Source organism: Lepisosteus platostomus, chromosome 9 (genome assembly GCF_059453375.1).
Source record: "Lepisosteus platostomus isolate fLepPlt1 chromosome 9, fLepPlt1.hap1, whole genome shotgun sequence".
Classification (NCBI taxonomy): Eukaryota; Metazoa; Chordata; class Actinopteri; order Semionotiformes; family Lepisosteidae; genus Lepisosteus; species Lepisosteus platostomus.
The window spans coordinates 8,019,398-8,032,870 of NC_142619.1; the positions used below are offsets into that span (position 1 = coordinate 8,019,398).

Below are 13,473 nucleotides of genomic sequence, written 5' to 3' on the forward strand. Positions count from 1 at the left end.
CTCTTACAGCAAGTAGACCAATATTTTTCTTACCCAGGGTATTAAATAATTTCTTTACAGGAGTCTTCTGCATGTTGCTCTCCCTGGTTTTTGTGAAGCTACTAAATGTTTGAATTAAATCTCGCTCTGTTGTGTGTTTTCAGACTTCACCCACTGACAAAACAGGTGTGTTTTCCTGTAGCTGCTCTTGACTGTGAAGGTCAGCAACACTTGAATCCATCAAAGGAAAAGCATGACTATAAAAATATTTGCTTTGGTCAGACAGGTAAATGTAGATAAAATAATGGCAGCGGTTTTTCTAAGTCGTGATAAGAGAGAGTAATGTCCACAGAATATACATTAGCAGTCCATGACAACAACCAACTTGTTTACCAGAATCAAGCAGTGACAGCTGTTCAGGTTAACTGTCTTCAAATTAGTCAGCACTGAGCTGCATATGTATTTCTGCACGCATGGATATATTAAAGAGAGCGCTTAACAGTTGTGGAATAAATCAAAGGGAAATAATATGCACAGCTGATAAGAGCAAACGTTGGCAGCAGCAATTGATTTTAGAAGTGTAAATACTGTATTCCCAGTGGGGGTTTTCTAATCTCAGACATGAAGAAGAGACAGATCTAGATTCTAGAAGTGTCAGTACTGAGTTCTTACTGCTTTCTTAAATGTTTGTCAAGGTGTTAATTCAATTTGTTTGTGAAAAAAATAGGATCGTGAGGTTCTTATAAAACTGCAGTGTGACCTGCAAAAAGAGGGGGATTTTTTATTGTTTGGAAGGTTTTATCAACATCAATAGTGTTGCAGCTCTTATGTGCTCAGTATAATGAATCAAGTTGCTCATTGACATACAGTATATACAGCCTAAATTTCATAATACCATATACAGTAGCTACACAGTTTGCTTAATAATTACAAAGAACATAAAAGCTTACAGTGGAATAACCTGAGTATGGTATATGCTGTATGCAGCTGGATACTATATTTGAACCACTGTCTAAGACACACCTCTGACTGCCAAAATGAGCCTAATAATCCAACATACCACAAAACCTGCCCTTTGATGTGTCAGATCTTTTACACTGCTTAGATCCTGGGAGAGTAGCATTAACATCAGATTTGGCTGTGCAACATACAGTATAACCTCCTCGACCTCATTTTGAAAATCCTTCCATTTAAGGAATTTATCTTTCTACACGAAACATTGGAACAGCATACAGTACATATGCTTCGTGAGCAAGTGGCCAGCGCTTTTCATTCTTTGAAAGCGGAGCTCCTCGTGATACAGCCCCGGTGGAGTCCTCTCGGCCGTTCCATTACCAGCAGGACCCCGCTTCCCTTCTTCTGTGAGCGAGGATGCAGTCATGTGGCTGTGAGGGCCTGCCATTCCCTCGCGGCTATGAGATTGCTAGCTGTGCTCTGATGCGTGCCCTCAGAGTTCAGAATAGTGCACAGGAGCTAAGAAGATGTGACTATGAATAGGACAGCCTCCTTAACCATCAGTAATGGTGCTGATCCAAAGGGCACTGTTGATGTTTTATTTTCCTATGAAAGTATAAGCTGCATTTTTCTAGTACTTTACCTGTTTTCCAGAGAGTAAGAAAGGGAGTAGTGTAATGTCAGTGCTGATTAATCATGAAGGGCAGCACAGAGAATTTGTCAAGGACAAGTGTTGGTCTTTGGATTCATTTTTACTGGTGTTGGTGTGACGAGAGCAGCTTTGCCCCCCTTCAGGATTTGATCATTGCTTACTTGGCACTTGAGAGCTGCACAGCGCCTCTTGCCAGACTGCTGTGAATTCTGCCACGCTACAAGATGGGATCTTACTCACTGACAGTAGAGAAGTCAGTGCTTTTCTGGGTTCCACGTGGGTGTTGGAATTTTCTGTAGCAGGCTCAGACCTGGTGAGCCAAAAAATGTTATCATACTGTCCCTTTGTCTCAATAATGGGCAAAAGGATATCCTAATTTAAACTAATAATTTAGATTGGGGGGTATTCTGGGGAAGTTATAGTACTCGAGTAGGGTTTTCACTCCTTGTAAGTGATGGTGGCTATTAACAGTTTTTACAATGGCAGATGCTTAAATGGCTGAAATCTTGTAGACTTGAAAAATTTGGAGTAGAAAGGAAGCAGCTTTTTAAACGTTAAGCACCTTACACAGGTTTGGTGTTAAGTAACAGTGCAGGAAGAAAAAGGGTCAACATACTTAAGAACCTGCTGAAGTGGCAATAGACCTACTTTTTTTGTAACGTAGAGGTTGAAGCTATTAAGGACATTGTGTTGAGTTGCTTCTTAAGCCAGGTAACAGAGTAAACATCCTGCGGATTCCAAATCCATGTTGAAGGTGACCTCAGGCTGAATGTCTGAGAATTAACAAGGCAAATAAATGAAAGGAAGAATGACACAAGCAGCTGAATGTATTTCACACAAAGAAGATACCAGTGACATCTAAATGTTCCTTTTTATGGCTCATCTGATGCACAGCAGTGTTGTATGAATAGTACAGTAGGCCTGTCAAACTTTGAAAACCATCAAACCATTGCCTTGTATTAATCAGCAGTATTATGCTGCGTGATGGAGAGTGTGTTGTATTTCAGTGGTGTTTGAGTAGCCATTCATTTTCAACCCTAGCTGTGTTTGTGAAGGTGACAGTCATACAAGATGAAGTGGTCTGTATTTAAATATGGGTTATTAAGAGAGAAACACCATTATGTAAAGCCACTCAGTTTTTTCTTTCTTACATTGTTCTGCATAGCATTTGGCTAGGTACATTGAAGGAGCTTTTTAACTGCTGTTCCAGTAGTCTATTAAGTCAGAACACGTGCAGTTCTCTATTATCTATACATTTTCCTCTGACACTGTCCTTCCTTTCAGCAAGCAGTGTCTGTTCTGGTAGAATGAGCATTATCTCCTTTGCAATTGATTATTCCTTAATTAATATCTGTGAATTACTAATGTTCTTCTCTGCACTCCATTTTCTCTCCTCCTTGTGTTTGAAAACCACATCAGAAGCTTCATCTTTCTGGGACAAATTGAAAACATTTAGGGGAAACAAACCTCTCGAGGTAAACATTGGTGAGAAAAAATAAAATTCCATTCTGTTCACCTTTGTCTCTTCACTGAGTTGGTTGAGTTTGGTTTTACAAGTCTATTCCTTCCAAGTCAGGTTTCATTTAACCTGTGCAAACCAGCTACACCGAAGATGTGTTAAGATTTCTGGTATTGGTCGATATGGTCTTGTGTTATCACATGAAGACCACATTATGGCAGTGTCTTGTGGGGCACATGGAGATGAATCCTACCTAAACATTCTACAGCAATACCCCCTCTTAATACTAAGACTAAATCTTGTGCTTTGAAGTCTTTTCTCATTATTGTTACAGGGATCTCGGAAAGACAGTGACCTCTAGATTTCACGTTATATGTATTGACTTTATTAAAATAAGTCTTGGTATAACTTGCGTTCACCTGTCATTGCTAGGTTGAAGTTGAGTGATTGGATTAGTCTCCTTTGATCCATATTTACTGAAAACACTTTAGAAATGCAAGAATGCTTTCTGTTGACTACTCATTAACTAATAAATAAGGGTTTGAGCATCACTATAATGAAATGTTGTATGGAAAATGATAGAGCTCATCCATCTACCCTTAGTCAACTCGATAAGCATTGATTACTGATATAGTGTGGCCTTGAGTGATTCAGACTTGTTCTGCTGTTTCTGTAAGGGCCCATAAAGATCAGCAGATTTGTGCTGACCAATTGCGAGATTTCTTTTTCATAACGCAGATACACAAACAATGATTCAGTCATTAGATGGTACAAAGCTGCCAGGATTAGATGCAGGCACCCTCCCTCTCGTCCCATCTATGTTTCAACATCACTGCAGGCTGCACATCTACAGTTTACGCATCCTCTTGGTGATGTTTCCTGGTGTATGTTAGGTCCTGTGTTGCATTTGGTAATGGTATAGTATGCATTTAAGGACAAAACTGCAAAATGTTTACTGTGGTCCCTGTAAGAGGAGGACTTATTTGCACACAGTATGTATTTATGGCAGAAACCACAGAATGTTAGCTAGCTCTGCTGTCTGTAAGAGAAAGACTGTTTTGTGGTCAATGCACGCAAAGTATGCGTTCAGGGGAGAAACCACAAAATGTTCGCTGTGGTCTTTGTAAGTGAAAGATATTGTTTTGTGGTTATTGCATGCAGAGCATGCGTTTAGGGCAGAAACTACAGATTGTTCAATGTAGTCTCTGTATAAGAAATGCATTTTTTGCGGGGTCTCTGTGCAACACAACTTGCATTCTTGTTTTTAAGCTAACATTCCCCAGTGGGTGCTCAGAAATCACTGTGACCAATACAACGTGTGACTTTCTTGTTATAAGTCTGCTCTCAGAAATCTGATGTATTGTGTCTTAGTGTTTAATTTTTAATTCAGTGTATGAGTTTTGTTAAGAAGTCTGACGCATATGGTCTCATAACCTGAATAAGTGTTTCATTTTTTTCCTCAGCTCTTAGTCATACATTTTAGCATTTTATGCCTGGGATGTTTTGCCATTTCTGTGAAACATTTCTGAAGCTTCGCTTTTACTGAAGAAACTCCACTGAGTGTGGGCTCAAATAACATCACACAACAAATTTCAGAGCCTACCTTTGTAGTCTTTTTTTTTTCTTCCTTTGTGAGTTTTCAGTAGATTGTTTTTCAGAACTTGGCCAGGTCTTTGTGCAACAGTTGGCACAAAAGTTCAATTTCCAGTTTGCCCTGTTTTAGAATTCAGTGTGAATTTTAATTTGCACAGCTATTCTAACACTTCCAAACGAGTTTGGCAGGATTTTATTTTTAGCACAACCTTTTTGCAATATATTCATATATTTTTGTCTGTCATTGAGCTTAAAATAAAACTGAAAAGAGAAATATCAGCCATCTTTAGCGGTCTTCTGGTGTCAGCCCACCCTCTCAGTTGCACCTCGTAGAACCCTTTCGTTCCATCTCTGAGGCGGCAGCCGCACATATTGACTGTTAAATAATTCAGCGTCTGTACATAGGCATGAAACGGGACGAGTTGCAAACGGCTGCAGGATAAGGTAGTCCTCACTTAGCAAGTATTGTGCTGGGCCTTCAGCTCTCTGTGCTTGTGCTGACTGAGCCCCTGGCTGCAGCTCGAGCAGGATTCCCCCCTGCTGCTGGTCTAGAGGAGAGGATACAGATATAGCGGCGCAAGAGACTGAACGTCTCTTCCACAGCATGCTGACTCATTGCCTCCTGGGGCAGCGGGGGTTAGGCGGGACCTTGGGGAACCTTGACCCAGTTCGTGTCCCAAGGCCTGGACTGCAGCTTTATCTAACGTCCAGAGAAAGTCAAAGGCTAAAGGGGGGTATACAGGGTTTTACTGCAATGTATTTACAGTACAGTAACTTGCATATCAGAGCCATCTGAGTGATTCAAATCCCAAAAAAGTGAAAAGGGAGGTCCTGTACATATTTGTTTCTTAATGTAGGGAGATGGAATCACAGTTTCTCTCGTATTTCGTATTTTATTTTTAAGTATTGACCTTTAATTGACTCATGTTTGACTCATGTTTTGAGTGCAGTGCTACTCTGTTTTTAAAGCAGTGTTAACTTGTCCTAAATGCTTAACAGTCCTAAATGCTTCAAATGAGGAATGCTGATCTATACAAGGCACAAGACAAGGTCTTTACTTGTAAGCGTTATGATTTAGCCTGCAATATAAGATGGTCAAGCACTGGAAAGGAGAGTTTGGTAAATATCAGCCAAATAACATTCATCTTAAACCTTTTCTAGATGGGCTTGAAAATTTCCCCATGGGCTGTCTACAGCATTTCTGTCAAGTCTGTCATTATTATATTCAGACTCATGATTCTAGAAGGAACTTTGGAACATTGTCTCTAGAAATATGTTTACAAATACGGAAATGAATCCCCAGCCAGAATGTGAAGAGTGCACTGTTTTGTTTTGATTCAGGAGATGCGTTTTAAAATTGTTCAAAGTCGCCCTTAAAGGTGGGTTTGACACCATGGAAACCATGCAAGTGGTGCAGGAGAAACAAAAATGGCTTTGTTTCAGAAGCAGAAAATGTATTTTAGAAACCCACTAGCTCACCAAAAAATACATCTTTCTTTCAGGGCGTTTTTTTCTTAGTTCAGTTTAGCTTCCAACAAAAGTCCTTTTATACTGTCTTTACATGTAAAATGTTAAGAAAGGTTCATTCAGGGAAAAACATGAAAGAGATAAAGGAAAACAGCACAGGTACGTACTCACTGACTTTGATATTTGATTTTAAAAACAATATTTATTGTTACGAGTTGCCAACAAAATGGTGTAATACAGTACTTTTCAGATGGTGAGGTTTCGCTTTTAGGGATGCATATTGGAAATCTCATCGACTCTGAGTTGTATGGCGGTTGCAAAGGTGAGACGAGGGGATGAGGGGTGGGTGATTTACATGCCGTGCAATTTGAGTTAATGTTAAAATGTAGTTACAACGCTTAACAACCTTTGGATCACCAGTCCCGGAAAAACAAACATGCTGATAAATGCTTAGTTTTAGAAGTGTTACTGGTATTCAGCTTTAGTTTCTGAAGTGTGGATGCAGTTCAGCTTCAGTGAGTTTTTGGATATGATTTGGTGGCGATAATTAAGTTGTTCGTTCAGTGGCAGTCAGGGTGTTTCCGGTCACTCAAGACCCCAGGATGCTGGCTTTTTCTCCTGTTTCTTTCTCTGTCTGAGTGGGAACCCCAGTTTCTGCACACATCATCCATCATTCCAGCACTGTCCTGCACAATCTGGAGTGAAAGCACTCTGGATTAATGCTCTGGATGCAGGATATGCTAACTTTTTTTTTTTTTTTGCTGTTCTGTATTTCTGTGCCGCTGGGCATGAAAGCCAATTTAGGGTGAAAAATGATTGCTTAGCAGCCGAAGGAAGGCAGGTATGAGTGTTTTAAAAAAATCTAGTCCTATCCGGATAAATGCACCTGTCCCCACACAAGATAAAGTGGTTCAAAGCGCAGAAGGCTCTGCAGATGGAATTATGATGCCAGCTGGCAAATTACTTTTTCAGCTCAGTGTGCCCCTGTCCATGCGTAAAGAACTACAAATCGGTCAGCAGTCATGACGTTTGAGTCAGTCAACAGGATTTTGAGTGCATTTTTTAAAATAATAAATTTCAATTAAAATACAGACTGACAGTTTATTTTTCTTATGCTAAGCTTTTCTCATGCTACTGCCATTTTATTTCCATTTTCCTCTTATTTCAACCTAGTGGACCAATTGTATTTGAAGAAAGGAGGGAATGAAGTGTTGGATACTTCTGGTTTAGTCTTCTTGGATCTTTTTTTGCAAAAGTTCATTAAAATGCCAGCTACCTCAATTGGCGTGTTCAACAGTCTAGCAGATTTTTTATATCATCGTAATGCATCCTCAGCTTCAAACCTGAGAAGGTGGTTTTAATTGACAAAATGAAGCCATAATTGATATGTTTTCACCCTCTCCCTAAGGTCTCAAGCTGTTTGATAAAATCCTACAAAACTCATTAGACTACAGCCCTTTTAAAAACCATCCTTAGTTGTCAGAAAAAATCTGCAATCTGCCTCATATTTTCATGTTCTGAGCTGCAAACGTTATTTCTGTTTCTGTCATGGTTAGTACCATAGCACTGTAAATGGACGTTTTTACGTTACAGCAAGTAAAATGCTCCCTTTCTTTGGATGGATTGCCGTTCTCTCTCCTCTTACATTCTCTGTTCCAGGCCAGTATCCTAAAATTTGGATATTAGCTTGCTCATGCAGAACTCATTTCTATGTTTGATATAAAAAGGACTCTATTGAAAGTCCATTGTGTGCTGAGATAATGAAAAGGGAAGAAATTGTATCATTTGGAAGCAGGTGTTACCCAGAGTTTTCAGGTCATTGTTGTCCAAATGTAGGCAATAGTTACATGGTCTTGTCTTGGAATTGCCTGCTGTTTCGTTGTCTTAACTGTAATTGTCAGCAATAAAAGGAGGCTATTTAGTCTATATGGGAGTAAACAAAGAATATTGATTACAATTAAGGAATGTCCTCAAAAGGACAACAGTGAAACCTGAATCAGAGCACACAATGAAAACTATGTGGAAGCGTATCTAGAAGCAGCACTTCTTCAGCCAAGAGGTTGTGGGAGAAAAGAGAAGCTACCAACCATGTTGTTGAGGTGAATATGCTGGCTTTTTCAGGAAATGGTCGGTTGAGATCCTTCGATTAATTAACGAATAACTACCAAATGTGAAAGATGGGCCAAGCGGCTTCATCCTGTTTGTAACCTATCTGTTCTTATAGTCTAAAGGAGAATGAAAAATGTCCAATAATGAGTCATTAGGAGTTTAACAGGTCTCATTATAAAGCCTTGTGCACCTGAAATGAAGGAAAATAGGGAAATAGAAATACATACTGTACAAAACAAATGTGAAAATCTGAAATCTATCATCTGCAGAACAGGGAGACAGATTATTAAGAAATAACAAATTAAAAAGCATTAAAACTAACTGTCAAAGGACTGTCAGCAGAAATACCATGGGGTTTCTGATCAGTCGGTCCTCTTGAGATCTGTCATTACCATGTTCTACAGAGTGACTGATGTGGGAGTGAAATTGCATGCTACAAAAATGCAAATCAGTTAAGACTATAATTTCATTCTTGCTTGCTGTTGGGGTGTTTTTTAAAAGCTTTTAAATATTTAACCTTGTTTAGATCTTTCTTCAGTGTGAACATAGGAACGGTTACAAAGGAGAGGAGGTCACATAGGAACGGTTACAAAGGAGAGGAGGTCATTTTAGCTGGTCTGGGGATCTTATCCCATTTCCTGAAAGAAGCTTCAGGAACATAGCTAGGATTTGATTCTTCACACTTGGTGGAAAATTAGCACAAAACAAGGCTAATTGTTGCCGTGCATAGTCTACTTCCAGCCTCAGTAGACAATTCAGTATGAAACAGCATGTTGTTGACCTGTCACTTCCTATTTGAAAACACCCGAGCATCAGCTCTGGTACAAACTTTACATAAGCTTTTGTAATCTACATCTTGTACAACTTAGATGAAACATAACTAAAAATAAATGAATAAAATTACAATTTTTGCATGATTGCCTTCTTGGTGGTAGTCCCAGTCCTAAATTATACTGTGGTCTGACATCTGCAGGCATTTTTCTTCCTCCCTCCTGTGTCCTTCATGTGTCTTCCCCATGTGTTAAAAAGCCATTGTGAACCAGTCAGCTGTGCTCAGGAGAGATCATGGAAGGGTGACATCCCATTTCAGTATATACTGTAGGTTTCTTCAGTTCCCTAGCAACCCATGTCAAATGTGGCACTGTCAAAAACTGTGTCCCTCAGTCTAGTCCTTGAATTAATATAGTACTTCCTGATAGCAGTACTTGCACATCCATTTTTATATTTTTGCATACTGTAACATTTTAGAGGTTTCCTTTTTCCACAAGCTGTCAGGCTCCTCAACACCCTGGTACCTACTGTACCTACTCCAAATCTGGAAACTTAGTTCTTTTATGCCTAATGTCAGCATTACTGTCTGATGTATTCTTTGCACAATACTGTAAAGTAAATTGCACTTTGCACATTACACTTTATGTACCCTGTACCCTGTCAGAAATGTCTACATTGTCTATGGCATTGTCTTGTCAGTGTCTTGTCTGTATTCGCACTGTAGACCTGGAGAACAATATCTCGCTCCTCTGTATACTTGTATATGGCTGGATTGACAAATAAACTTGAAATTAAATTACATCCCTATCAACCCTTTACAAATTTAATCAAGTTGGATTCAAAATGCATCTAATTATAATCCATAATACTGGACATAAATTCACCTTTTAATCCTGTACAGTTTATACCCTGAGTTGAGATTATAATAAAAACTAAGCATTTCTTGATATTGTTTCCCATTTATTTACACATTCCCTAGACAAATTTTGAGCATTCTCTGACGAAGTAAGGGATTGGGATATTTTTTATTGCAGTGACCACCATTACAGAGTACTTTCACAGGAGCATCATAAAAATGTGACAAATGAATAAGTGAATAAAAGCCAATAGAGTGCAAATGTGTCCTCAGTTCTGATTTGATAAAGGATAGAGTGTAGCAGCCTGTCTCACAGCTAATGATAAAGTCTTTGAATGGGGTGTAGTAAATCTGAGGCAGAATGCAATTCATTTTTTCCCTACTCGTTGTAGGAGTGACAGATTAGAGATGTATGTGATAAGAATGAAGGACTTGGAAGCATCAGTAGTGGTCATGAACAGTGTTGTAGGTTTTTATTTTAAGTTTTGAAGTCCCAAATGTGGTCCATACTGTAGAGAACTGCATGCAGTTCACCAGTCAGAAGATGTTGACATGACTGAGAAGATCACCATGAGAAGATCATAAGAACAAATGAGAGGGAGCCTTTTGGTTCTAAAGTAACCAATTGATCAAAGGATATCATCCAGCCATTTCTCGAAAGAAGCCTAGATATCTGCTTCAACAAAATGGCTGAGCAGCTTGTTCCATATGCCTGCGACCTCTTGTGCAAAGCAGTGCCTACTTTTCAAAGTTTTAAATGCTTGTCTTCGATGTTTTCAGAAGAATTATAGACAGGAAAGAAGAAAATACATGTGTTCCTTTGGAGGTAGTAATGAAAAACTTCTCATTAGATCTGTCATCTGAGGCGAAAGTTAGTTGGTTTCCTGCCAGTAGTATAGTTGGTTTTGAACCTTGAAAAAGAAGGAGGCATTTCCTGAATCTGAAGTTGGCACATATAGTACAGCACTGGCATTCAGCTAAGTCTAGTTCCTGGTCAGGCATTCTGCACTTATCCACGTTGATTTCCCTGTGCCTGTGTTAATGGGATATGAATAATCCATCCACTGCTTAGCAGTTTCATCCATTTGAGGTTTCGATCTAATATGAGATGTTGCTGTGCTGGGTGCTGCTAAGTGTGCAATCTTGTTTTGAGTACATTAGAAGTGTAAAGTTAATATATCCACATCAGCACAATGTGCAAAAGAAAATTGCACATTGGATCAAACTGCAGTGCAGTGGGAATGGATTCTCCACAGTTGGTGTCTTTGCCTTACATTTCTCCCTAAACTGGAATCCCTGGACACCTGTCAACGATGCTTTATTCTTCAGTTGAGTTTAGCTGCCTCATTTTACTGTCGCTCCTGGTTTGCATGCATTTTATTTGAGGAAAAGAAGAGCAATGTCGAAAGATTGTCTAGCACTCAAATTTGGAAAAGAGAGAATAGAAGAGAGAAGAGAGAATGGTTTCTTTAGCATGGCAGAGGTGGCTGCAAATAAGCTGAAAACACACAAAACCCGTATAAATGCAGTAGCTTAAAATCTTGTGCCTTCAGGCTTATCCAATTTGTTTCACTTGTGCTGTTCTACTATGTTATTTTGTACGTATTTGTGTTTTTAGGCTGTTGTGTTTAAAGATTACGATGCAGTATTCACTTTTTCTGCATGGTATACTTCAGAGGGACAGCCCTCCTTCTATAGGAAACTAGTACTTGACTGTCCACCAGTGGAGATGCTCTATTGTTCTCTCTCTGGTTGTCTCATAATTCCAAGCTCACACTGTATGAAAATGCCTCTTGAATCTTGGGTTTTGGATATGTTATTGATTGGGCGGAATGTTTCTTGAGGTTCCATAGACTACAAGGAATCAAAATAGGCAGGGAGACAGCTTTCCTGCTTTTGAATTTCTTTTTTAGTTTCAGGAGGATGTTCAGAATCCTTTGGAAGAAAAAAGTCCACACGCTTTGTACAAGTATCCCCTCGCTTACCCCTCGGTTTGCATAACTCATGTGGTTTGTCAAGTTGTACATAGTTGGTTACCTGATTCTGGTTTGCTGTCGTTTGCCGTTTGGCACTGACTCTGTCCGTCTCTTTGCCCCTTCAGCACCTTCAGATGACCATCCAGGCGCTGCAGGACGAGCTGAGGATCCAGCGTGACCTGAACCAGCTCTTCCAGCAGGACAGCAGCAGCCGCCCCAGCGAGCCCCTGGCCTCCGAGCTGACCGAGGAGAACTTCCAGCGGCTGCACGGCGAACACGAGCGGCAGGCCAAGGAGCTCTTCCTGCTGCGCAAGACCCTGGAGGAGATGGAGCTGCGCATCGACACGCAGAAGCAGACGCTCGGCGCCCGCGACGAGTCCATCAAGAAGCTGCTGGAGATGCTGCAGAGCAAGGGGCTGTCGGCCAAGGCCAGTGAAGAGGACCACGAGCGCACTCGCCGCCTGGCAGAGGCCGAGATGCATGTCCACCACCTGGAGAGCCTGCTGGAGCAGAAGGAGAAGGAGACCGCTGCCCTGCGTGAGGTGAGCCCCCTCCTTGTGGTGCTTGTGAGCTTCAACCACGTGCCTCTGAACGGTGTATCCCAAAACGTTGGCAAAATTACTTCCCTGTTTTGTAAACATTAAACTTAGGAGCACCTAAGTACCTTAAGATTTCGATAATACATAGACAAGATGTATCAGTACATCATAGACATTATAATATAACATAAAGCATACAGTGGAGGAGACCCTATTATAATAGATGGTGTTGCCTTGAGATTGATAGTGGTACCGCATAATGCTGAAGTCATGAACATTTTGGAAATTACTACTGTATATGTTGGATGCTAGCTAGTGTATGATTATTTTTGAAGTTGTTGGTTTTGTCCTTTTATCAATATGAGGTTCACCTGTGAACTTCATTTTATGTTGATGATTAAAGTGTAGCCAACACCTGAACTCTAAGGAAGATGCTAAGGAAGAAAATTTATTTTGAAGTGTAATGTTCTATACCATTCATAAATTTAAAATTGGGACCAAAATTGGTTTTTAGATTTTATTTTCTTGATGTAAATTTATGTTTGCACTGTTAGCTTTAAGAGCTTTTGCTGATTCTTTTGATTAGTTGGGATTTTTGCCATTATGCCCACTGTGATTGTGGGTTTCAGTTTTCAGATCTTTGGTTGTCTCTTGGTTATTCCTGTATACACTGTCTTTAAAGCACATCTTCAATATAAAGAAAGTTACAAGGATTACGTTTTGAATAGCTAGTAGCGTGGAGTTGTGGTTAAAGCTCATAACCTGGTTCATAACCAGAAGATCGTTAGTTCAAATTCCAGGTGAGGCACTGAATCTTGAGCAAGGTGCTATAGGAAAATGCTCAGTTGTATTTATAAAATGAGCCAGGTGGGTTGAATGGGCTCGTCTCAGTAATAACTTTTCTTATATTGGAACACTACAGTGGCCAAGACCTATTGTCCCCAATGTGTCCAGTTTAGCAGTTTGAATTCAGTCATCCCTAAACAGTGAATTCACAAAGTCATGTACAGTACACTGGCCAACTACTGTTCCTGTATTTCCAATTGTTATAGAAGAGGGGAGTGATGTGTGATGATAAAACTCTGTCCTGCCTTGAAGGCATTGTACTGTATTTTAAG

The 13,473-nt window shown here is 39.9% G+C and overlaps 1 protein-coding gene across 13 annotated transcripts in view; it reads left to right on the forward strand.

Annotated features, from left to right (window-relative positions):
• The window catches only part of LOC148654505 (ELKS/Rab6-interacting/CAST family member 1), a 341,414-nt gene that overhangs the window by 65,772 nt on the left and 262,169 nt on the right, over positions 1-13,473 (forward strand). For all 13 annotated transcript variants that reach the window (XM_088646780.1, XM_088646779.1, XM_088646777.1 and 10 more), the window contains exon 3: positions 11,942-12,358. In XM_088646780.1, the coding sequence (XP_088502906.1) occupies positions 11,942-12,358 (417 nt within the window). The remainder of the gene's footprint in view (positions 1-11,941; positions 12,359-13,473) is intronic.